The 26,467-nt window shown below is 40.0% G+C and overlaps 1 protein-coding gene across 1 annotated transcript in view; it reads right to left on the reverse strand.

The window, feature by feature from the left end:
* Positions 1-20,739: 20,739 nt before the first annotated feature.
* nup210 (nucleoporin 210) overlaps positions 20,740-26,467 on the reverse strand; it is a 116,886-nt gene continuing 111,158 nt past the window's right edge. The window contains exons 37-40 of the mRNA XM_073072159.1: positions 23,995-24,211; positions 23,317-23,436; positions 23,150-23,239; positions 20,740-22,073 (exon numbers count right to left, since the gene is read on the reverse strand). Of these exons, the coding sequence (XP_072928260.1) occupies positions 21,979-22,073; positions 23,150-23,239; positions 23,317-23,436; positions 23,995-24,211 (522 nt within the window). The 3' untranslated portion in view covers positions 20,740-21,978. The remainder of the gene's footprint in view (positions 22,074-23,149; positions 23,240-23,316; positions 23,437-23,994; positions 24,212-26,467) is intronic.

A 26,467-nucleotide genomic window follows, 5' to 3' on the forward strand; every position in this document is an offset into this window, starting at 1 on the left:
GTTGGATCGCTCTAAGTGCTGAGTCAATCTGGAGAGGTTGAGAACAGCTTCTCCGGCAGCGAAATCTAGGCCTGGAACGATTCGACATGGTGGGTCCCAGTTCATAGTGTGAGTTTTCGACAATTTACATCCCAGCCCAGATAGTCTAGGGGCTCCTCTCTCTGTGACACTGTGAGGCTGCCCCAACTGCTGTACTTCGTGTCTGTGAACTTTGCAGCGACTTGCCCTGCTAATATTATGAACTGAACACCAAGACTTTGGGCCTTGTTTGGGCTGCTCCAGGGATTTGGATCTAAGGACTCAGTTTGGTTCAGAATGCTGTTGTCGCTTGCTTCAATTTTTTGCATGATTTGTTTCTTCCTCTTTCTCTGTGGGCACTGGGGGTTGGTCTTATTTTTTTAATTGAGTTCTTTCAGGTTCCTTGCTTTGTTCCTGCCTGTTAAGCAAACAAATCTCAAGGTTCTATAATTTATCCATTCTTTGATGATAAATGTACTTTGAATCTTGAATCTTCTGTAGATCTGTCCTGACTGGTCTGTTGTCTGTTACATCTTTTTGAGTGTACAGTTCCCAGAGCCAGCTATACTCCTGTTGGGATCCAAATGAACTCAGTAGAATCTCCCTCCTTTTGTACCCTGAAACCTATATTTTTAATCTTTTTCTCAGCCCCAAACTTTGATTATCATTTAGCTATTTACATGTTTATGAAAAGCTCTCTTGTTGCCATATTTTCTTTTATTTTCTCTACATTTTGTCTTCTAATGTTTTCTCTGCCAAATTAAAAACTTGACTTAGCAAATGTCACATATTTTTTGTTTTTCAGTTTAGTCTTTATAGGTTTAGTCCTCTTTGGTTTTCAGAAAGCCAATGCTCCTTAAAATCTTCAAAACTGCAAGTAAAACACATTCTCTCTTGTATATATATCAAGTACCAATAGTCTGGCTTTCTTTAATTTTCTAATTGCGTGTGATTGATTGCCTAGTTCAGCAACACATTCGCAAATTCCTCCAAAAGTTCAAGGTTTATTTCATAAAATATTGCTGGCAATATTTTCTATTATTATGTGGAGACACTTTGTTGGTATTTTTTAATCAAGTTTAATCTTGAATCATATCCTCCATTCACAAAAAGCATAAACTACTGCAGCAGTAATGATATTATCAAACAGCTAATTTCAATGCAAAAGAGCAATATGCTGAAGGGACTCAGCTGGCCGGACGGGATCTGTGGAGGGAAATGGATGTTTGGGGTCGAGATCCTTCATGTGGACTGGAAGAGCTGAGATGCGAGGGTCCAGGATGAGGACAAGAGTTGTTTCGTGGTAAGTGGAAAGGAGAGAAGGGGAAATATGGGGATAGGGGGTGAGAGGGGGAAATGGCAAAAAGATGCAATAGGTGTACGTAATAAATGGTTGCAGGTGACGGAATACGACAGGAAAGGAAAGTGGAGTGAGGCGGTGGGAACAGTGGGAGGAGTGACCGGGTAATGAGCAGAGGGAGAGGAAAGGAATTGTGTGATAGTAGGATGGGTGGTGGGGTGTCGGGGAGACCAGTTTCAGGTGTGTGAAAGAGGAAGTGGATAGACCAGAAGGAGGGAGAAAAGGACAGAAGGGGAGCAGATTACTTGAAATCGGAGAATTCAATTTCCTTCCACTAGGTTGCAGACTACTCGGGCAGAATATGAGATGTGATTCCTCCTGTCTGTGATTGGCCAATTGACCAATTCACCATGAATTCATCTTAATCTTCCAATGAGCCTCCCATAAGGGACATAGTGAAAAACCTCACTAAAACCCATGCAGACAGCATCCACAACTCTTCCTTCATCAATCACCCTCATTACCTCCTCAAAAAAAAATCAGGTTAGAAAAACATGGCGTGCCCCACACAAAGCCATGCTGACTATCTCTAATTAGGCGATGGTTTTCCAAAAATGCTCATAATTCCTATCCCAAATAATCCTCTCTAGTAGCTTCCCTTTCACTGATGTGAGACTCACTGGTCTATAGTTTTGAGGTTTGTCCAGTACAAATGGCTGAGGACAGACATATCAGTGTAAGATTGGAACGGTTACAGCAACGAGGATCTGCAGATGGCCAAGAAGGGAGAAATGTACTGTAAGTGCTGGACAAAGTGTTTGTCTGCTCTGTGCTAGTCACTGATGTCAAGGAGGTCACACTGAGAGCAGCGAGTGCGGTAGGTGAGGTTAGAGGAGGTGCACATGAATCTCTGTCTCACTCAGAAGGCATGTTTAGGTCCTTGGATAGTGGCGAGTGAAGCAATTTAGGGACTGGTCTTATACCTCGCGTGAGGAAAATGCCAGGGGATGGGTGGGGAGGGATGATGGAACCAGGAGTCACAGAGAGATTGGTCTCTGCAGAAAGCAGGAAGGAGTGGAATGGGAAAGATGTGGCTGGTGGAAATGTTGAAGAATGACATGCTGGATCTCTAGGCTGGTCAGGTAAAAGGCAAGGGCCGAGGGAACTGTACACCTGTTCTGTCAGCGGGGGAAGTCAGATGAGAGGCCAAGTGTGGGAAATGGAGGAGATGCAGGTGAGATGCAATAATTGTAGTTGGGCAAGGGGGAGAAACAAAATGGGAGGAGTTGCCAACTTTTGCATGGAGACAGCACTGATGCAGTTGTCAGTTTATGGAGAAAGAGTTGGAGAGCAGTGCTAGAGTAAGACTGGAACAAAGGTTGTTCTATGTTACCAGCAAAAAGGGTGCATTGCTTGGGGCCATGCTAGTGCCCTTGTCTCCATTTAATTCCAATAGACAGCTGGATCATCTGAGAAGACAGGGAGATAAAAATCACAGTTCCTTTTTTAAAATCTTGTTTAAAGTAATGATGCATAGCATACAAAAATATACAAAGTTCAGATACAAAGTATTGGCTTCTTATTAAAATGATCCTGATTGTCACTATCTGAAAGATCATTATAAAGTGGAATACTGTAGAAGTGATTAATACAATACAATCATGTTTCTTTTTAAAATAAGTAACTTTCTCCAAAAATTGAATTTTTTTTTTGCATCAAAGTAATGCATCAAATTGGAAAGAGAATTCTCAAGTGAATACCTATATGGTACATTCATTTTTGTTGCTTTATCAGTCCAATCATTTCATTCGAAAACAAATGCTTTTCTGACAACTCCAAATCAGCTGGCAAAGCACGGACTGCTGCACATCGTTCAAACTGAATTGTGCGTTACAATTAACTAAGAAGACACAGAGTTGTAAATAAAAGAAATAGATGCAGTGGATTCCAGTTAATTGGGACAGATCAGCACCAGTTCATTTTGGCCCAATTAATTAATTGTGCCCTAATTATCCATAGTTTCATGGAAATAGTGAAAAAGGAATAAAAAAGACAAAGAACCATTTAACTGAGTAACAAATTATGCATTTAAATGAAATACCGAACAAATTAGAACACTAACACTACTACTATAGTACCATAAAACTGTATTAGTTCTGAATAGTTATTGAGGGAGGGATTCATTCAGTGACTGTAAATGAACAAAATTAGTGCTGGTACCGAGGGTAGATGATGGACTGCCTTCAAACAATAACTACATCCTGCACTTTGGAAGGAAAAACCAAAGTAGAAAATACAAGGTAAATGGTAGGACACTGAGGAGTGCAGTAGAACAGAGGGATCTGGGAATACAGATACAAAATTCCCTAAAAGTGGCATCACAGGTAGATAGGGTCGTAAAGAGAGCTTTTGGCACATTGGCCTTTATTAATCAAAGTATTGAGTTAATGAGTATAAGAGTTGGAATGTTATGGTGAGGTTGTATAAGGCATTGGTGAGGCCGAATTTGGAGTATTGTGTGCAGTTTTGGTCACCTAATTACAGGAAAGATACTAATAAGGTTGAAAGATTGCAGAGAAGGTTTACAAGGATGTTGCCGGGACTTGAGAAACTGAGTTACAGAGAAAGGTTGAATAGGTTAGGACTTTATTCCTTGGAGTGTAGAAGAATGAGGGGAAATTTGATAGAGGTATATAAAATTATGATGGGTATAGATAGAGTGAATGCAAGCAGGCTTTTTCCACTGAGGCTAAGGGAGAAAAGAACCAGAGGACATGGGTTAAGGGTGAAGGGGGAAAAGTTTAAAGGGAACATTGGGGGGGGGGCTTCTTACACAGAGAGTTGTGGGAGTGTGGAATGAGCTGCCAAATGAAGTGGTAAATGTGGGCTCACTTTTAACATTTAAGAAAAACTTGGGCAGGTACATAGATGAGAGAGGTATGGAGGGATATGGTCCAGGTGCAGATCAGTGGGACTAGGCAGAAAAATGGTTTGACACAGCCAAGAAGGGCCAAAGGGCCTGTTTCTGTGCTGTAATGTTGTATGGTTCTATCCTCCAAATCTTCATTTTCATTGTAATATTCAAGGTGATTGTAGATTCCTTCTAATTCTTCCTAACCTGCTGAAGTAACATAATCGTTTCATTTTCACTCCCGACCGTTTCTAGGCATCTCCAAGCCTGAATGCTTCAAACCGCAGTGAGCAGAGCAGTTCTGAATTGTCTTACTGTCTATTATTCCCCAAATATCAGTGACAAAAACACTGCTTTTTGAACACAAACATGCATGTAATGCTATTCAAAAATTGTTCGCTATAAGCATAGTGCAGAGTCTATTGGCCACACTGCGTGTATGTAACTGATGCTAGATAAAGAATGTTTGGCAACGGCCTCCTGCCCCAATTAAGTGGCATAGTGTCCCAATTAAACGAACAGAATCATGGTTATTTTCTCAATTTGTTTTTATTCTTTAACAGATTTCCCAAATAAGTAGCATCCCTGATTAACCGATGGCCCAATTAACAGGAATCCACTGTACCTTCTATTTCTGAAACAAATCCAAATCTAATTACTTGTTCTATAAGGCACAGTTGACACCATGCCAATGAAAGCACTTCTATAAGGCACAGTGGGCACCATGCCAAAGCAAGCACTTCTATAAGGCACACTGGGCACCATGCCAATGCAAGCATTTCTATAAGGCACAGTGGGCACCATGCCAATGCAAGCACTTCTATAAGGCACAGTGGGCACCATGCCAATGCAAGCACTTCTATAAGGCACAGTGGGCACCATGCCAATGCAAGCATTTCTATAAGGCACACTGGGCACCATGCCAATGCAAGCATTTCTATAAGGCACAGTGGGCACCATGCCAATGCAAGCACTTCTATAAGGCACAGTGGGCACCATGCCAATGCAAGCACTTCTATAAGGCACAGTGGGCACCATGCCAATGCAAGCACTTCTATAAGGCACAGTGGGCACCATGCCAATGCAAGCATTTCTATAAGGCACACTGGGCACCATGCCAATGCAAGCATTTCTATAAGGCACAGTGGACACCATGCCAATGAAAGCACTTGTATCTGGACAACTTCAGATAATTTTGCCGCAGCTACTTAATGGTGTGAACTCGGAAAATGTGCTTATGGGTTTATGTTAAGAATTATTCATTTCAAGGCAAAATTATTATAGGACTGCAAATGATATCAACACACGAAGTACGGAGAAATAAGATGTGTTGGAGGAACAGTGTGTGCCAAACCGAGAATGTTTCATGTTGCAATATGGTTATTTGTAAGCCTGTGTAGTTTGTTACACTTGACATTTAATATGTGGTCATCTGGTCTGTAATTTTTTAAACAATTTTGTTTTAAGCAAATCACATTTTATAGAACAATACATAATTCCCCGTTTCATATCAACTCATGTATCCAGTTCACTGCAATAGAATTTGCTGCCTGAAGCTCAGAGCCAAATTTCCTTAAAAATAAGTTTTTTTTTTAATGCTTTGGCTTTGGCAGGTTGCCCAGTTTTGCCCATTGCAGAGTTGGAATGAACCTGGCTCATCATCAGCCCTTTGGATGCTGTGTAGAAAGGCTACTGATACACCATGAGCCTATTTTGCCTATTTTTTTTTATTAAAACACCCTCTTTCTTACTGGATTGTTGGATCTTAGTGGTCTAGATTGTGCTACCAACGCCAAGGTCTGGACCATTAGGTTCAATATTAAACCACTGTCTCTTCAAGGCAGGATGCTGTTGAAAAGCGTTCATCCCACAACATGGACTCAGAAGTCAGAAAGGGTCGGGGCAATATGTGAAACACTGGCATTTTTACAAGAGGAGAATATCTTTTTGGGAATAACTTTTTTTTTGAAATAGTTATATCTATTTTACACTTTGGCAAGGGTTCATGAATTCATTGTCCTTGGGACAAAAATATTATTTGGCCGAATGCTTTGAGTACTTAACATAGGCAATATCAGATTAGAGATTGGATTAATCTGAGGTGGCTGAAGGGAAGAGGTATTAACATTTAGTGGATATTTCTTGCATGCTCTCAACAATCCATAGACAATATTTTGTATTTTCAACATGCTGTTGCTACTGATAAAAAATAGACTGTCTGAACAGAATTACCTGAACCATTGCAAATCTGTGAAGTACATTTCCACCTGTTATATTTGTGATACTTATATTGAAAAAGATATCACCGAAATGGATGAAAGTGATAGGGTTCCAGTCATATCAGTGACACCTATTTCTTTCTTGTCGCATTGTTTGAACCTGCTTTGCTGAACAAACATACAGTATTACAGAATTGGCTCATTATCCTAAAATCTGGCATTTACATAATTAATCTAAATCTTTTTATAATTTACAGTGGCCAGATATATCTTGAAAACCTGTTTAAGATGTCTGTTTATTTTTGCCCTGTTAGCAGTAGCCATGTCAGATCAGGTGCAGCAACCTACAGATATTATTCTTCTGGCAAGAGAAACTCTGCAGATGCTGGAAATCTGAAGTTACCCACACAAGATGCAGGAGGGACTCAGCAGGCCAGGCAGCGTCTCTGCAAAGGAGTAAACAGTCCAAGTTTCGGGCCGAGACCCTTCACTGGGCTGAGGACTGTCCTGATGAAGGGTCTTGGCCAAAACGTCGACTGTTTACTCTTTTCCATAGGTACTGCCAGACCTGCTGAGTTCATCCAGCATTTTGTGTGTGTTGCTTATTTTTCTGGCCTTCTGTTTTGTAACCCCAGCAACTAATTAACCATGAATAGATTGCCCATCCCATTTCTTGGAGAAAATGGCAGCAGTCTTTCACCTTGGATTGCTATAGCTCTCAATCCGAATATTACAGAGCATCGAGCCTGTCAAGATGATGCCTGTTATAAATCAGTATGAATAATATTTATTATTTAGCTGCTGACACGTTTTCCATATGAAATTAACTTTGGATGCTTTGTGCTTTGCTAGCACAATATAGAAACAGCTTAAATCAATGGCAGATGTCAAATGTTGGCAGGGGCCCAAATCAATCCTTAAGTTTAGGTCAGGACCTCTCAATTATAACAAAGTGCTGGATATGTTGGAAATTTCAGCACAAAATTTCAAGAAGTAACCAACTCACAGAAATTGCGTATTTTTTGTCATTATCACTGAAATATACACTCATCCAGATTTTAGATAAGTATCAAATACAAAGGGCACCACAGAGGCAAAGTAGTGGTTAGCATGAAGGTATTACAGCTCAGAGTGTTCTGGAGTTTAGAGTTCAATTCCCTCTGTAGGAGTTTGTATATTCTCCTCATGTGGTTTCCTCCAGTTTTATGTTCTGTAACTTCGGAACATTCAACTCCTTCAAAGGAAGACACAGGAGTCCGAAATGCTAGTCTAACTTTGGGTTTTACTTTAAGTGAAGCATGCACACATGACAGTGTAATGATGAACACAATTCATGCATTTATACATATAATCCATAATGAATTATAGAAACAAACAAGATTGCTTAATTAAACTATATATATATATAAATTATCTGAGTATTATTAAAATATTAAATATTCAGCATCCTGGTGCTCCAGTTTCCTTCCACAGTCCAAAAACATACCAGGTTAGTAGGTTAATTGGTCACTGTAAATTGTCTTATGATTAGGCTAGTGTTAAATAGGTGGGTTGCTGGGTGGGGCAGCTCACTGGACTGGAAGGGCCTGATTTTGCACTGTAACTCTAAATTAATAAAATTAAAACCACAAAGTAAAATAAACATCTAATTAGGCTCATGCCTTAATCTGCCCTTTAGAGTTGGAAATAAAATTTGCAGAATATTTTGATTTAGTGAGGCTCCCTATCTCCTTTTGGGCCCCTTTCAAATGACAATCTGAATATTATTAAAACACTGGAAAGTGGAATGTGAATGAAAAGCTTTGTAAGAAGCACTGTACATATGTATAAGGTGTAAAATTGCAATCAAATGTTATAGGAATAACACCAACTGGCACATTAGAATATACAACCAATATTGGCCATTCAAATCTACAATGGCTCTTAGGCAATTGTTTCAATCCTATTTTCTCACATACACTTTTATTAATGACACCAACCCACTCCCATCACATCCCTTCATTATATCCAAAATATTCATTGTAAAAATAAATGCATAAATATCTTCATTCATGCCCTAAATCCGTAAGGTGCAGATCAATGACTTGTACATTTGATCAAGATCATATTTGTAAAAGTTGAGGTAATTACATTAAGGAAGCGACAGATCATTATCATTTTGTGTACAAAACAGGATAGTTAAATATGTCTAATCTCTTACTATCTCCCTTGTCTTCTACAAGAAGCCACACTCAACATCTTGTTTTTCTTCCATTTTTCTCTTTTTCTGCCTCCCTCAAGGAAAGAAAATTATATTGGTTGTTGACTGTTGTAGAAAGAAGACAAACGTGGCTTTCAGTGGCTTCTTTCTCAGATGTCTTCATTTACTCCTGCCACCCCTCCCCACCTCTTTCGTCATATTGTAGTGTTATCCCTTTACTTTCCTTTGTTTTTATCATACCACCTGCACACCGCTAAGAATCCACAAAGACATCCATGGAAACTTTAAACTTCGCCTATGGTGTGCTGGCCTTCAGTAATCGGGGGAGTGAGTTCAAAAGTCGGAGGTATTGTTGCAGCTCAATAAAACTCTGCTTAGATCACACTTGGAGTATTGTGTTCAGTTCTGGTTCTCTCATTATAGGAAGAAGGTGGAAGCTTTAGAGAGGATGCAGATGAGATTTACAAGGGTGCTGCCTGGATTAGAGAGCATGTCTTATGATGAAAGTTTGAATGAACTGGGACTTTTCTCTTTGTGGCAAAGAGGATAACAGGTGGCTTGATAGAGATGTATAAGATTATGAAAGGCATAGATAGAGTAGAGAGCCAGCACCTTTCTCCCAGGTTGGCAATGGCCAATACCAAAGGACATCCATTTAAAGTGCGTGGAGGAAAGTTAAGGGGAGATGTCAGAGGTAGGTTTTTTACAGCGGTAGATCCCTGAAATGCACTACTGAGTTGAGGTTGATACAATAGGGACTCTTAAGTGACATGCTTTCTTCTTGTAACAACCTTCAGGCAGGAGGTTCAAATAACTTAGGTCCTACACCACCCAGTTCAGCAAGTTATTATTTACAACCCATCAGGGTTCTGAATGTTACAGATAACTTCAATCATCACTACGCTGAACTGCTTCTACAACCTAAACACTCACTTTCAAATACTCTATGACTTATGTTCTCAGTATTATTATTTTTATTTGCAGTTTTTTAATTGACTGATTGCACATTAATTGTTTGTCAGTCTTCCTTTATATACATTTTTCATAAATTTTATTGTATTTCTTTATTTTCCTGCATTTTTCCCATAGATTCTTTGATAATAAATCTTACTTTGATTTTGACATGGATATAAGAAAAGTTGAGGGTTATGTGCTGTGTAGGAGGGAAGGCTTAGATTGATCATGGAGTAGTTGTGTAGGGTCGCCAATATCCTGAGCTGTAGGCATGTACTGTGCAGCAGTGCTCTGTATTCTAGTTTCTCAGCACCTTTTATGACATTAAAACAATAACTAAGTAATCAGATAAATTTTCCTAAATTTTTAAGTTGCAAGTTGATGGATACTATCCTGACAAATAATAAAATCTTTAATAATCTGAACAAGCAAATCAAATCTCAGTTCAACATTTCAGCTGCTTTGTGTCCGTCTAGATTTAAATGCTTGTTTTCTTGGACTGAGCTAAGAGTTCAATCTCCTCATTCAGAGGTGAAAATACTGCTACTTAACCAAGATAATGCTTAGATGTGCTCATTAGTAAATGTGTGAACTTCAAATAGCGTAGTAAATTGACTGGAATATAATTTAAAATAAGACAAAAGCTTAGAGAGCTTTAACTTAGAATGGTAATGATCAATTATAGCTACCCTTTATGAGCTGGCCTGACACCCTCAGTAAGTCATAACCACAATATCATTTATTTTGACATGATCTGAAATTCTATACAGGGAATTAATTCCAGAATTAAATTTTTGAAAAGTCATCTTCAAGGATGCAAGACGAAAGCTGAAACAGATTAACTGGGGAAAATTATTTGATTCTTTAGTAACGGATTAAAAAGAACACCTTCAAATGTGCATTGTTGAACATGTAAGATAAGTAATTATGAAGATTACTAAACACAGCCATAAAAAGCTTAAGCCTAAATGGATTACTGGCACAAATGAAGTGAAATAGAAAAGGATGAAAGACAAGAGAATCGATGGGGGAAATGCAGGAAACTTTAGAAACATATCGGAAGAGTTGGAAGGACAAATAGAAAACTGATAATTAGCATCATTGCACATAGCAGAAACAGCAATAATATCTTCTTATATTACAAAAGACAAGGATGAAAGCATGAAAGGATTAAATTACGAATGAAGAGGAACAGTTAATATTGACAATGCCTGGCTTAAGTATTCGGTGGTTAAGTCTATTTTAAAATACATGTCATTTGTAGTGCTAACAGAATTAGATTTTCCAATTTTGACCTCAGCAGGATGAAAGTGCGAGAGAACCCAAAGTAAGCCCATGGGACAAATGACATTAATTTCAGGGTTTGAAAGTTAAAAATGAAATGTGCAAAATATTAAGGAGTTTCTGTAATGAGATGATTCTGTGAGATTATTCTTATTACTTGACGATCTTCTAGAATCAAACTTGATTTGCATTTACACCGGCTCTGTGGGTACGGAGGTGACTGGTAAAGTCAGTGTGGGAACTCCAGATGGGATCAAAAGTAAGACAGGTGCGCTCCCTTCTCTTCTACAGGGCTCCTGCGTACTCCAGCTGAATGGACAAGGTTCTCAATGTCTTCTCACACTTCCCTTCTCCATTAAGAGCAGCCATGTGTCAGGAATTCACTTGTGTCATAATATACTTTCAAGGCTTTGTAAACATCCTTGAATCATTTTTTACCGTCCACCAGGTAATTTCTTATGTTTAAAAAGCTCAGAATAGAGTATATATTTCAGGAGTTTGGAGTTGTGCATGGCCTACCCTTTGGAGTCAGCTGAATGTAATTATGGTCAGTGTTTGGTAAATAGGCAATATCATATTCCATGTCTCAAGAAGTATATAATAATGTAGGGATTACTGTGGTCCAATAGATTATGAATTGGCTTTGAGGTTTTGGTCTTGAAATACCTTTTTTCGGAGATGAGTAAAGGGTTTTCTTTTGAACTTATGGTGATGGTACAGTAACCTCTGATTTGCTGTGTCTCTCAAGGTATGGGAAGTGGACTGGGTATTCCATATGGGTCCTTTTTGACAGTAGGTACATAACAGCTTCTGATTTATCTTATAGATTAGTTCTACTCCAACAGGAAGCTTGTTGGAGGTCAGGAGTAGCATTGCAGTTGGAAGCACGGAGAGAAGTGCAAGTGCGTGCTCGACATTGGTCTGCATAGGATTGGGTTTCTTGTTGACTTGACCACTGTCTGCAGGGGATCATGTGGCAAATGTAGAATGGAGAAGAATTTCTATGGACGGACAATTTTGGAGAAGGCATACGGTTTCTGAGGTGTGAAAAGGCCATGTGTCATGGCTGATTTCTGGTGAAAGCTCCATGCACTGTGCCTCAGGATGGATGGGTTTGCACTGCAATTTACATGGTCACTGTGAGGACGTGGTTGGAAAGGTCCTTGGTGATGAATTTTCCTGTGCTAGATTTCAAGTAGGCCCTACTGTAGAACCACTGTGAGATTCATCTTGATTTTAGAGCCTTAACTCCCTTGTACGTCCTTCTTTCCAGACTTGAGATAAAGTTGTGAACTTGTGCCTGGACCACCTCATGCCTAGGAGTTAGGACATCAGCAGGGAAACTGCCTCCATGATCTCCGTTGTCAGTTGGAATGTGAAGTTTTCAACTTCTTAATCAGGGTTGATGATGAATCCAGACTGGACAGTTTGCCGTGGAATGGCAGGAAGGGCAACATCAACAACCTTGACCAACAATAAATTGGAAGATTCATATGCCAAATGAAAAACAAGTACAGAAACTTGTTTGAGACAGTTTTTGAAGTGCTTCCTCCTGTGGCCACTGACTGCCTCTCCGTGGATAAGTTCACCACCATTCTTGGCGCTGAGTGGAATGGTCCCATGGGTGTTTTGATATCAGTGGTGGGTAGTCCTGCAGCACTGAGGAATCTGCATGTTATAGTTATCAGAGAGATGTTGGACCACCTGCGTTCTTTCCACCCACCATCTGCTCCCTAGCTCAGGTTGCAGGCCACCCACAAAGTTGCTTCTTTCCCTCTGATGCATGATGGATCTTCCAGATCAAGAACACCTTCATTTTGAGTTAACAGGCTTCGGGATTTTCATGTCAATCTTATCAAAGCTGCCCAAGCATTTCATAGTAGAGGAGCCAAGCATTATGGTAAACTTTAGGGGAGTGGATATCTGCGGCTCCTCTTGTTTGGGGTCATAGGGTTATGTGTGAGGTACTGTCCGTGAAGAGCTGTCTTTTCAAGCTCATTAAGACCAGAAATAAAGTAAAGTCATATCACTATTAGATAAAGTTATAAACACAAGATATTCTGCAGATGCTGGAAATCCAGAATAAGACATACAAAGTGCTGGAGAAACCCAGCAGATCAGGCATCATCTATGGAAAGGAATAAAGAAACAACGTTTCAGGCTCAGAACCTTCATCAGGACTATGAAGTTAAATCTGGCCAATTATAATTGTCTTATAATTGCACTAAGCAGCAAAATAATTAAATATTAAGCTCAGCTACAGCTGAGTCAGAAGAATTGGTTGCAACTAACAAAAGATCTGTTAATCAGGAGTGACAGATAACATCATCTACAAGGAACTGAACATTGTTTTGCATCATATAATGCATAGTGAACAATTCATAAACTACAAAGTGTGAAAAGACAAGTAATTGTAAGATTGGGGATCAATTTGTCAGGCCACTGTGAACGATATTGCTAAACCAGTAGAACATAAACAAACAGATATAATATTTAGATTACATGATGAGATGATATCTTACATCACGTTCACAAATTGCAGCAGGAACAGTTTGTTCAAGTGCATCATTTAAAGCCAAGGGCGGCAAATAATGAGGCAAACCAGCTATGGCTCAGTGACTAACAGCATTTCTTCAGCCTGGAAGTCCACAGCCACGAACTGAGTACAAAAACCTAGGTCAACACCCCACTGCACTAAAGAGAAACCTACATTATCAGTCTTTTAGGTGATGAAACACCTGCCTATTCTCAAGTGACTGAAAAACATCAAATCATGCTACTTCATATTGACAAGATATGTTATGGCTTGTGCCTGAGCCAGCATTCATTCCTCAGTTGACACTTCTTACACTGATTATCTTGTCTTTGACATATTACTATTTGTGGGAGCTAGCAGAGCACAAATTGATAACTGTTATTTTCTATATTATAATAGTAACCATATATCAATAAACAGTAAGTTAGCTGTGAACAATTTGGGATGTATAAAGCTATATAAATGCAAGTTTATCTGATTTTAAAGGGTGCTACTAATAATGCAAATATCCCGAGCAGGATCTGCCATGGCCAAATCCAGGGAAAAGATAAAATGTTGAAACAGTGCCAATCTCCTGCTCTTTGTCTTTTTTGGCAGTCCCTAGGGATTGAAGGTGACTTGCTTTTGCTCGGCTATTCTGGGTTCAGAGGTGACTGATGAGACGCTTTGGGAACTGCAGACCGATTTAGAGATGAGGTAGGAGATGCAGATGGATCGGTAGTTTGAGAGGGGGTATATTCCTTCTACCACTTTCTTGGGGCTTCTGGTGCTCCCAATGCACACACTTGAGGTTTTCAACACTGCTCCTATCACTCCTCCAATATTTGGGAACTTTGAAATGTATTGGCCAGGAATACCCAATTATCAATGAGGATAGTGCAGTTTTCCTCAATACGGTAGGCAGCTCGGGGTTTCGGGATTAAAATATTTCAGAACACTAGGGGTGGTATGGGATGCTGTTCTGACTGGAGATCTATGACCAACGGTATTCAATGCTGGGACCGCTGTTATATAAATAATTTGGACAAAATGTAGGGGGCTGATCAGTAGGCTTGCAGGCGACATAAAATTGGTGAACCTGTGGGCAGAGAGGAAGGTTGTCAAAAGATTCAGAAGGATGTACAGCAGTTTGAAATGCAGGCAGAGAAATGGCAGAGGTGGTTTAGAATTCAAATCAGTTATATTATTACTGACATAGCAGGTCATGAAATTTGTTGTTTTGTGGCATCAGTACAGTGCATTCATTACTGTAGGTTACAATAATAAATTAATAGTGCAAAAAGAGGACTAGTGAGGTAGCGTTCATGGGCCTTTCAGAAATCTGACGGTGGAGGAGGAGAAGCTGTTGCTAACGCGTTCAGTGTGCATCTTCAGGTTCCTGTACCTCCTCCCTGATGGTAGTAAAGAGGGTACATCCCAGATGGTGAGGGTCCTTAATGATGGATGTTACATTCTTGAGGCACCCCCTTTTATATACTGGGATACAGTACGGAATAGACCCTTCTGGCCCTTTGAGCCGTGCTGTCTAGCAACAACCAAGCCTGAAACGGGACGATTTACAACAACCAATTAACCTACTAACCGGTACGCCTTTTGACTGTGGTAGGAAAGCGGAACCTCTGGGAAAAAAACCCATGCATTCCATGGGGAGGAAGTACAGATTCTTTACAGGTAACATTGGAGTTGAACTCCAAACTCTGACGCCCAAGCTGTAATAACATGGCGCTAACCGCTACGCTACCGTGGCGCCTCGAAGATGAATTTGGACAAATGTGATGTGCTGCATTTTGGGAGATCACAAATGAAAGAGGAAATATACAGTCAAAGTCATGATACCTAACAGCACTGATGTACAGAGAGACCTTAAGAGTGCAAGTCCATAGCATCCTGAAAGGGGAAAATCAAGTAGAGAGTGTCATATAAAAAAATACATAATTTCAAACATCAAATTGTTGAACATCAAAGTCAGGAAGTTCTGTTGCAATTGGTTAAGCTTACTTAGAGTGTCATGTACAGTGCTGATCAACAAGTTACAGGAAGGATGTTGAGACTTTGGAGAGAGTGCAGAAGAGATTTATCAGTTGACTGAATATAGACAGTAATAATCATATGTTAATTTGAATTTGTTCACTGTCTCGCAAATACTTGATGTTTGTATTCCATCTATTTTGTTTTGTGTAATTGTTTAAAAAAAGACATTTACCAGTATAGTGCCTGGATTGGAGACCATTAGCTACAAGGAGGAGTTGGTCAAACTTACACCGTTTCCTCTGGAGTGCTCGAGACTGAGTGGTGATCTGACACACTCAGAACAGTATGTAACATTATAAGTGGTAAAGGAAGGGTAAACAGTCAGAGCTTTTATCCCTGTGGTGAAAATTTCAACTATCAGAGTGCTTGCCTTTAAGATGAGATGGGGAACGTTTCAATGAGACTTGTAGCAAGTTTTTAATCTTTTTTACACTGCGAGTTGTAGGTGTCTGAGATGCGCTGCCAGTGGAAGTGGTGTTTGCAGACACTTAAGAAATATTTAGACAGACACACGAACAGGCTGAAAATGGAAGGATATATTGTAGGTCATGGGCAGGCAGATGGATTAGTTCATAATGCACCATGGCTATGGGCCTAAGAACAGTACAGCACAGGAATAGACTCTACATTTAGCATTCAATGTTTTATGCTTTCTGTCTGAAGCTCTGAGTACATCATTGCATCCTTCCCTATGTCTGCCTGGTTATCTCATTCCCACAACAAAGCTCAGAGAAGGCCTTCTGTTTCAGGAGTCTGACTTCAGGTACCTAAATGATGGTCCTTGGCCTAGTAGGGTTGACCGACTATAACTGGAACCTTAAGGCAGGGGATATTGTCTAGGGAGTGGACACTGCTGTTGGCTTGTTCAGCCTTCCAATGAATTTGGGGGACTTTGCAGAGACTGCATTGGTGGTACTGTTCCAGTACCCTACGTTGCCTGATGTGGGTGGTAGAGATTGGACTGCTTGAGTTCTGAAGTTTTGATCTACAAACACCCCTTTCCTTAATTAACCAGACTGTGCTGGCACATTGAAGGTATCAGTGAGTTTCATTATTGGTGGCTTTCTTGAGATGAGAAAAGAATTTGTTCATGTTTTCCAGCATTTATATACAATACCTTTAAACATCCCCAGGTACAATAGAATTACCAGTAGGAAAAGCAGTGAGGGATAATGAAGAATTTGGATAATGTGCTGAGATTCAGAGATGGAAAAGGAGAAGGAGCTTAAAGAAAGAACTTCAAACAGCTGAAATGCCTTGAACTTAGAGATACATTAGACATGGCCAGCATTCAGGAGACAGGGAAATCAAGGAAAATTGGGGTATTTTTGAGTTATTGAGGGGCAGAAACAATAGCGGATCTCTCGTATGAATTAGACTGTTAGTATGAACCTTCTTAATGGGAAGTTAATTATATATTCATATTCTTTGGTGTCAATGCTGAAGTTATTTTCCTCCTTGTTAAAAGACCTCTGAACAAAGTTTTAAATCCATGTGGATTTGGGAGTGAATTGGAAGTTACTGGCACCAAACATGACTGTGCAAGAAATTTGCTGACTTCCACTTTTAACAAGAACACAGAGCATGGAAGCCATTCCCTGAACAGAAATCTGCTGCTAGAGGCTGTCCATTAGTAGTTCATTAAGAGTGACATTTGCTACATTTTGTACAGCAACTAAATGCATGCATTTCCTCAAGCTTCCTAAATCAGTTAATGAAAGGCAGAGCACTGGAATGGGCTGAAGATCTGATAGGAAAATCCCTGAACAATCTCACAGCCACTTGAAAAGATGGTTCACAGAACTTGTAACACAAGATGACTTTAAATTCTTGAGCTCTAATTTATTTTTATATGGTTAGCTAAGTTCATAAACTTGGCAGCCTGATCCCCAGATTGGAGGTGAAAATGTGTGAGGCATGCTTGGTTGCTCTTGATGCCAACATCAGCGTAGATGCTGCAAATGTTCTGCTATGTTTTGAATAAATGGTATTAGGAGCCTCAGGATCACAAGCATGATGATATTTGTATTTCCAGGTGCACAGGGCAGAGTGGTGCAGCTCGGAGAAAGTCAAACCCACCAAAATAGAGCGTATACACTTAAGACTGTAAGATATAGGAGCAGAATTAGGCCATTCGGCCCAAGTCTGCTTTGCCATTTCATCATGGTTGATCCAATATTCCTCTCAGCCCCAATCTCCTGCCTTCTCTGTGTCCCTTCATGTCCTAACCAATCAAGAACCTATCAACCTCTGCCTTGTAAAGACTCAATCACTTATAACATGATAAAGACTTGGTTTCCACCGCTGCCTGTGGCAAAGAATGCCACAGATTCACTGCCCTCAAGCTGAAGAAATTCCTCCTCATTTCTGTTTTTAAAGGAAGCCCCTCTACTCTGAGGTGGTGTCCTCTGGTCAGACTCTCCCACCCTAGGAAACATCCTCTCCACATCCATCCATCAAGGTCTTTCACCATTTAATAGGTTTCCATGAGGTCACCCCTCATTCTTCTGAATTCTGGTGAATACAACAGGCCCAGAGTCATCAGATGCTCTTCCTATAACAAGCCATTCAATCCTGAAATCATTTTCATGAACCTCCTTTGAACCCTCTTCAGTATGAACACATCCTTTCTAAACCTACTCACAATACTCCAAGTGAGGCCTAATGAGTGATTTATAAAATTACAAAATTACAACTTTGCTTTTATATTCTAGTCCTCTTGAAATAAATGTTTACATTGCATTTGCCTTCCTCACCACAGACTCAACCTGCAAATTAACCTTTAGGGGACCTACATAAGAACTCCCAAGTTCCTTAGCACCTCAATTTTTTGTATTTTCTCTCCATTTAGAAAACAGTCAACCCTTTTATTTCTTCTACCGAAGTACATGACCATATTCATCCTGACATTGTATTTCATCTGCCATTTCTTTGCCCATTCTTGTAACCTGTCCAAGTCCTTCTGTAGCCTACTTCCTCAAAACTACCCACTCCTCCACCTATCTTCATATCGTTTTTGCAACAAAGCTATCAATTTCATCTAAATCATTGACTCAGAACGTAAAAAGAATTGGTCCCAACACAGACCCCTGTGGAACACTACTAGTCATCGCCATTCTGTCAGAAAAGGCTCCCTTTATTCCCACTCTTTGCCTGCCATCAATCAGTCAGTACTTCATCTATGCTAGAATCTTTCCTGTCATATAATGGGCTCATAGATTGTTAAGCAACCTCATGTGTGGCACTTAGTCAAAGGCCTTCTGAAAATCCAAGTACGAAACATCAGCCGAATCTCCTTTGTCTATCCTGCTTGTTACTTCTTCAAGGAATTCCAACATATTTGTCAAGCAGGATTTTCCCTTGAGGAAACCATGCTGGCTACAGCCTGCGCTTCCAAGTACCCCAAGACCTCAATAATCAACTCCAACATCTTCCCAACCACTGAGGTCAGACTAACAGGCCTATGGTTTTCTTTTTTCTGACTCTCTCCCTTCTTGAAGAGTGGAGTGATTTGCAATTTTCCATTCTTCTGGAACCATTCCAGAATCTAGTGATTCTTGAAAGATCGCTACTAATGCCTCCATGATCTCTTCACCCACCTCTTTCAGAACTCTACACAATGTGAATCTTTCCTGACATGTCCAAATTACTTGCATCAAGAGAGTCAAGATCTCACAACAGGTGATGACAGGCAATTAGAATCTATTGGAATGACCCCTGCTGATCAGTAGAGCATGGGCTGTGGAAATTAACACTATCCTCAAACTCTCTGCCCTGGTTTCATTCCCAGGACCTGAACAACCAATACCATTCAAAACCCAGCTGCCTCAGAGTCAGAATCGGGTTTAATATCACCGGCATATGATGTGAAATGTGTTGTCTTTGCAGCAGCAGTACAATAATAGGAAAAATGTGAATTACAGTAAGTATATTCATTATATATGTAAATAAAATCATTAAATTAAAAAAGTAGTGCGGTAGTGCTCATGGATTCAATGTCCATTTAGCCATTTAGGAATCGGATGGCAGAGGGGAAGAAGCTGTTCCTGAATTCCTGAGTGAGTGCCTTCAGGCTTCTGTACCTCCTTCCAGGGTAGCAAAGAGAACAAGGCATGACTTGGGTGATGGGGATCCTTCACGATAGATGCCACCTTTTTGAGGCATTGCTCCTTGAAGATGTCTTAGCCACTCTTGAGGCTGGTGCCCATGATGGAGCTGACTGAGTTTACAACTCTCTGCAGCTTATTTCCATCCTGGTCTGGAGCACCCCTCACACCATAGCCAGCTAGAATGCTCTCCATGATGCAGCTGTAGAAATTTGGGAGTGTCTTCTATGAGAGACCAAACCCCAAACTTGTAATGAAATACAGCCGTTGTCGTGCCTTCTTCAACAGTTGCATTGATATGTTAGATCCAGGATAGATCCCCAGAGATATTGACACCCAGGAGCTTGACATTGTTCACTCATTCCACTTCTGATCCCTCTATGAGGACTGTACAAATCACCAGCATGCTTGAGATGAATTTAGTTTCAGGACCCTGATAATATGCATGTGTACTTTAAAATGTGGTATCCCCAAAACTGTGTGGTTGAACTAGAGAGCATAAAACCTCATTGTATGATTAAGTAATGCAGGGAAGCTAAAAGCATTACTCCTCCTTCAGAGGAGTTGTTGGATCCCTACCGATTTCTGAGATGCTCCCTCCCAGTGTCAGGGTTCTCCAATTGATCCACTGGTGGGTTACTACTTAAAATATATTCATTGCCCACTGATACACCTCGGAGAAGGCCCTGCTGGCCAGCCAAACCACACTACCCCAGCAGCCCCCTGACAAACCCGATTAACCCTGGGACAATTTACAATGACTAACTAAGCTACCTGGTACATCTTTGGACTGTGGGCGGAAACCGGGCAACCCATAGAAAATCCACAGGAAAGACATACAGAGTCTCCTCACAGAATGGCGCCGGAACAAAAAGCTTTAATTTCCTCTGTACCTGTAATAGTATATCTAACTCAGATTAAGTACCTCACTATACTTAACCAGAATTTTATTCATATTCTCAGGAGGGCTTCAAGTAGTCAAATTTAAGAGAATTTTTATTTACTGGTGAACTAAGCTACATTTGACAGCTGCATTATGTTTTTGGCAGAGTTTTCTCAAAATCTCAGATAGTCTCCATGAATATTTAATACTTACTGGTGAATGTCTCAAGAATCAGCAATCTAAATGTGATTGATAAGAAGGTTTATACTCACCTAAACAAATTACTAAACAAAAGCATTGATACTAAAGAACATTTGGGTGACATTTATTATTTGCCAAGCACTTAAAAAAACAGCAGTACATCACTCTCAAAGCATTAAATTAAAAATAATGTAAAATAAAATCACAACTAGTCATATCTCTGACGTTCATTAATTGCAGGTTTTTAAGGCACGTCCATAATAAAACTTCAAGGTTAAAATCACATTCACAAGAACAGGTGAAGTAGGCTTATTTAAAAGGACTGCCTGATGCTAAGCATTTGGTCTGTTCAAGTACACTTAGCATTTAAGACTGTCTTCACATTTTATTATATTCCAACTATAGGGATTGTTACTGTGGTACAGTAGCAGAACAAAATTACTTTTTCACATTCTAATTGCCTGAGAAAATAGGTTGCATATTTTACAAATTAATTGTGCAGTTAAAAAGTTTCCATTTACTGATTTTGAAGACTCTTGACCTTGACTGAAATAGTCCAAATATGAGCTTAGTACTGCAAACAATTTTGTCCAAATAAATATTCTTGCAATTTCACAAAAAAAAAAAAGAAATTCTGGCTCTCGACTGCTGAAATGAACTTAATACAAAACAATTTTTTTTTTTGCAAATATACACTCTTCATACTGTTCATGAAGTACATTTTAAACAAATTCAAACAGTAAAAACTCACTGCAATATTAACAAAGCAACAGGAATGAAAACTATCAATTGCTAAATACTTACTTCGAACACCAGTCTTTATTGCATAAACTGGTTATGATCACAGCAAACTCATTTATCTACCACAAAGTACCTTTAAGCTAAAATCTTGACTTGTTAAACATCTGAGCCATGCAGATCTTGGCACAAGGTCTGTGCTCAACTACCCAACTCAAACTTCAATAAATACAAAATAAATGGTCGTTATTCTTCTTCACAGGGAGGTAGTTTCCCTCCTGATCACAGTATCACATCCATACTGCAAGTGCTTCTTCACCAACATCAGGCCAGGGCATACGTGGTATTCCTGTGCTGTCCCAATTGTTCAAGAGCTGATTGAAGCTATTCATCTATGAATCACCCATCAGGCAGGTACTGCAGTACAAACAGGTGTCTGTACAACCAGACACCATCAAATGATCAACTTACCCATGAGGTAAAGTAAAGATGAAATCATTTTAGAAATCAGCAAAGGCACCACAATTTAGAAAGACGGCGAACAAATGCTCCTGGGCTGTATCAGATGAGATTTTCTTCATATCAACTGCTTTTAACTTAAGATCGATTGGCTGTATTTATACTCCACAGTGGAGACCGTGATCTGTTGGACAGTGGGCTTGCATTGAACTGAGTAGGAGATGGTGTAAATTCTAAAAAAAAAATCAATAACATTATATTCTTATTAGTCTAAAATCTCTGAGGACTATCTTTCTATGCATATTATTCAATTGGGTTTTAATCTTTCTAACTGTTCTGACTTCATAGCATGTACATGCCAAAATATGTATTCAAAATCTACTAAGTTGTTCTACAAATACAGTTAGCAGCAAAACAAATGCTTCTGAAAAATAATGTACTGCATTGACGGACGTTTTTTTAAAAAAAAAGTTCAGCATTATCAAACCTTTCTGGAAAGTATTGATCAATAAGATACAATAAAGATAACAAATCAATACAAAAAAAATGTTTTCACACAACTAAAATCATGCATTTTTCCTGAATATGGAGAAATAAAATAACCTCAACTCGGTTATGCAGGTTCACCCTCGCAATCTGAAGGTAGAGTGTTCCTAGGAAACTGTTTGTAAACTGAAACGTCGTAAAGTGAAGAAGCAATTACCATTAATTTATATGGGAAAAATTTTTGAGTGTTCCCAGACCCAAAAAATAACCTTCCAAATCAAACCAAATAACCCATAAAACCTAAAATAACACTAACATATAGTTAAAGCAGGAATGATATGATAAATATACAACCTATATAAAGTAGAAATATTGTATTACGGTGTAGTTGCACTTATCAAACTCAGGAAGACAGTGAGCCAAAATCCATTTGGAGAAAAAAAAAACATCGGCACGTACACGCCTACGCACGTACACGCATGCGCACGTACATGCCTACACACGTACACGCATGCCCAAACAACTGCCTGCACAGGGCTTCACAGTCATTGTAGTCTTTCTCGGGATATACACACGTATAAAGCAGGTGTCATCTTTTTGTAAAAGTGAAAATCCTCTTTGGTTAGCGAAAACAGGTACTAATGTAGGTCTTTCGTAACAGCGAGCTGTCGTAAAGCGAACGTTTGAAAAGCGGGGGACACCTGTACTTAAAAGATGGCCAAAGCATATGCTTGATGTCAAATTAAATGGTTAGGCATTTCAGTTTTAAATGGAAAATCTCAGCAAACATACAGGAAGTAACAAGGAGATAAGTGTTTTTTACCTGTCTGTCGTGGGGGTGAGGGTGGGTGTGGGGTCCATACAAATGCGGGGTGATGGAACTGTTGCCGTGGTGAAAAGAAAGCATGATAGGCTGAAAGTGAAAAGACATATTTAATAGCAGTAAAATCATAATAAGTTAAATTTTAATTCAAAATCAGTGATGCCTACCGATAATCATGATTGCTGTCCCAGTGAGTAGAGCAAAGAACGTGAAGAACATAACTTGATAGGAATTAATGAACTGGTGGAAGAGACCAATACCTTCTAATCGAGCTGTTGTGAAATGAGCTAAGAAAAAAAAAGAACACATAAACGAACAACATTGACAAAAAAAAATTGCTTTCACCTTAAAATTGTGCCAGAGTTGCATGTTCCAATTCACACAAGCTTTAACAAGAAAATATTTCATGTAAACAGCTTAATTCTTTTGTCACTTTTGAACACTTTTAACAACTTTCAATTTGTTACATGTACATCAAAACATACAATAAAATGTGTAGTTTTGCATTAATAACCGAAGTCTAGGAATGTGCTGGATGGAGCCCATTAGTGCTTGCGGTGCTGACTCCGCATGCCCTCAACTTGCTACGTGTATGTCTTTGGAATGCGGGGGAGTAACTGGGGAGCCCAGAGCAAACCCACGTGGTATTGGGGAGAACATACAAACTCCTAACCGACAGTAGTAGTAGTTGAACCCCGAATGGAGATCGCTGGCACTATAAAACATCGTGCTAACTGCTATGTTACCCCATCTAGATAATCCATAACTATTTCTGAACAATGACCCTTTGTCAGATGAGCGTATCAACTAATTATTCTAAAAATGATCCAGATGTACAAACTTACCGTGTGCTTCATTATTTTTATCAGAAAGGTACAAAACTTTGACTGGCAGAGAGATTGACTGGTCTGTCAGTGAATTGAATATACTAAGAGTGGTTAAGATAGGCTCCAGGCTAATTAATCGAGAGTCAGTCAAGGAGACTGCAAACTTCACATAATTATGGGATCCACAGATCTTTTCCTTTTCTTGAATATCTATTAGTGATGATCCTGCTGTGACCTGAAAGGGGGGGTAAAAGAACACACTTTACTCAAAAACAAGCAGATACCTTGGTCCATCATTAAATATTATGGCTTATTTGATTGCACATTACTGCCTACACACAGTAATCATTTACTCCTGTGAGTCTCAAGAATCTACCCATATTTTCCTTGAAAATATTAAGTAGCTACTTCTACGTTCTCTGTGAAAAAGAGTTCGGAAGACCTACAATCCTTACAGAAAGGATTTCACATTATCTGTCTTAAATAGGTGACTTCCTTTTCTAGATTTCCACATATGAGGAAACATTCTTTCCACTATCAAGCCCTTTCGCAATCATATGTATTTCAAACAAATTGACCCTCAAGAATATGAACTTCAGTGGATATGCACCTAGCCTGTCCAACCATTCTTTATATGACAACCTGCCGGATCTAGGTGAAGGCCTTGTAAACCATCTTGGAACTTAAATGTCTCTGTTAACCTGAATTTGTCAGTTCACATTAGCCAGCATTGCTTTATGCCCTCAAGTTTAAAATATTAGTCTTGGACTCATTCCTCTCTCCTTCAAACTGAATTTAAAATTCAATGATATGATGATTGCTGCTACTAGGAGTGCCTCTTGCCTCATTTGTTAATCCTTTCAAAATGCAAAACACCAGATTCAGTAGGCCCTGCTCTCTGGTTTACTCTAGAACATGCTGTTCTAAGAAATATACTCAAAACACTACAAAAAAGCTTACCTTTGCTCAGATTTCCCCAGTCTACATGATCACTACCATACCTTTCTGGCAGGCTCCCATTATTTCTTCCAATATCATAACATGTAATTACTGCTTTGCAATTATGCAAATAAATTAGGTTGGCATGCAAAACAGACAAGAACCTTGCATATCCATTCCTGACAATAATTTGTATGATGCCAGGTGTAGATTTGCCCCTTAGAGATGCACATAAAACGCTGAGGTCAGGTCAGGTCAGGTCATATCCGTGGGAAGAGAAACAGGACTAAAGTTTAAGGTGAAATAATTAGGAAGGAGACAAAAGAAGCTCGGCAAGCTTCAAGGAGGGTTGGGGATATTTCCAATCGGGTAAAACTGGTAACCGTGGGATAGGGTACAAACAAATTTATAAAGTCAGTTTAAAGAGCAAACACGAGGAAATCTGCAGATGCTGGAAATTCAAACAACAACACACACAAAATGCTGGTGGAACACAGCAGGCCAGGCAGCATCTATAGGGAGAAGCGCTGTCGACGTTTCGGGCCGAGACCCTTCGTCAGGACTAACCGAAAGGAAAGATAGTAAGAGATTTCAAAGTAGTGGGGGGAGGGGGAAATGCGAAATGATAGGAGAAGACCGGAGGGGGTGGGATGAAGCTAAGAGCCGGAAAGGTGATTAGCGAAAGTGATACAGAGCTGGAGAAGGGAAAGGATCATGGGACGGGAGGCCTTAGGAGAAAGAAGAGGGGGGGGGGGGGGGGGAGCACCAGAGGGAGATGGAGAACAGGCAGAGTGATGGGCAACTAAATATGTCAGGGACGGGGTAAGAAGGGGAGGAGGGGCATTAACAGAAGTTAGAGAAGTCAATGTTCATGCCATCAGGTTGGAGGCTACCCAGCCGGTATATAAGGTATTGTTCCTCCAACCTGAGTTTGGATTCATTTTGACAGTAAAAGAGGCCATGGATAGACATATCAGAATGGGAATGGGACGTGGAATTAAAATGTGTGGCCACTGGGAGATCGCTTTTTCTGGCCGCCAGAGCATAGGTGTTCCGCGAAACGGTCTCCCAGTCTGCGTTGGGTCTCGCCAATATATAAAAGGCCACACCGGGAGCACCGGACGCAGTATATCACACCAGCCGACTCACGGGTGAAGTGTCGCCTCACCTGGAAGGACTGTCTGGGGCCCTGAATGGTGGTGAGGGAGGAAGTGTAAGGACAGGTGTAGCACTTGTTCTGTTTACAAGGATAAGTGCCAGGAGGGGGATCGGTGGGAAGGGATGGGGGGGACCAGTGGACAAGGGAGTCGCATAGGGAGCGATCCCTGCGAAAAGAAGAAAGGGGGGGTAGGGAAAAATGTGTTTGGTAGTGGGATCCTGTTGGAGGTGGCGGAAGTTATGGAGAATTATATGTTGGACCTGGAGGCTGGTGGGGTGGTAGATGTGCGGGAAATGGGAGAGATGCGTTTGAGAGCAGAGTTGATGGTGGACGAAGGGAAGCCCCTTTGTTTAAAAAAGGAAGACATCTCCTTCGTCCTGGAAAGAAAAGCCT

Source organism: Hemitrygon akajei, chromosome 19 (assembly GCF_048418815.1).
Source record: "Hemitrygon akajei chromosome 19, sHemAka1.3, whole genome shotgun sequence".
Classification (NCBI taxonomy): domain Eukaryota; kingdom Metazoa; phylum Chordata; class Chondrichthyes; order Myliobatiformes; family Dasyatidae; genus Hemitrygon; species Hemitrygon akajei.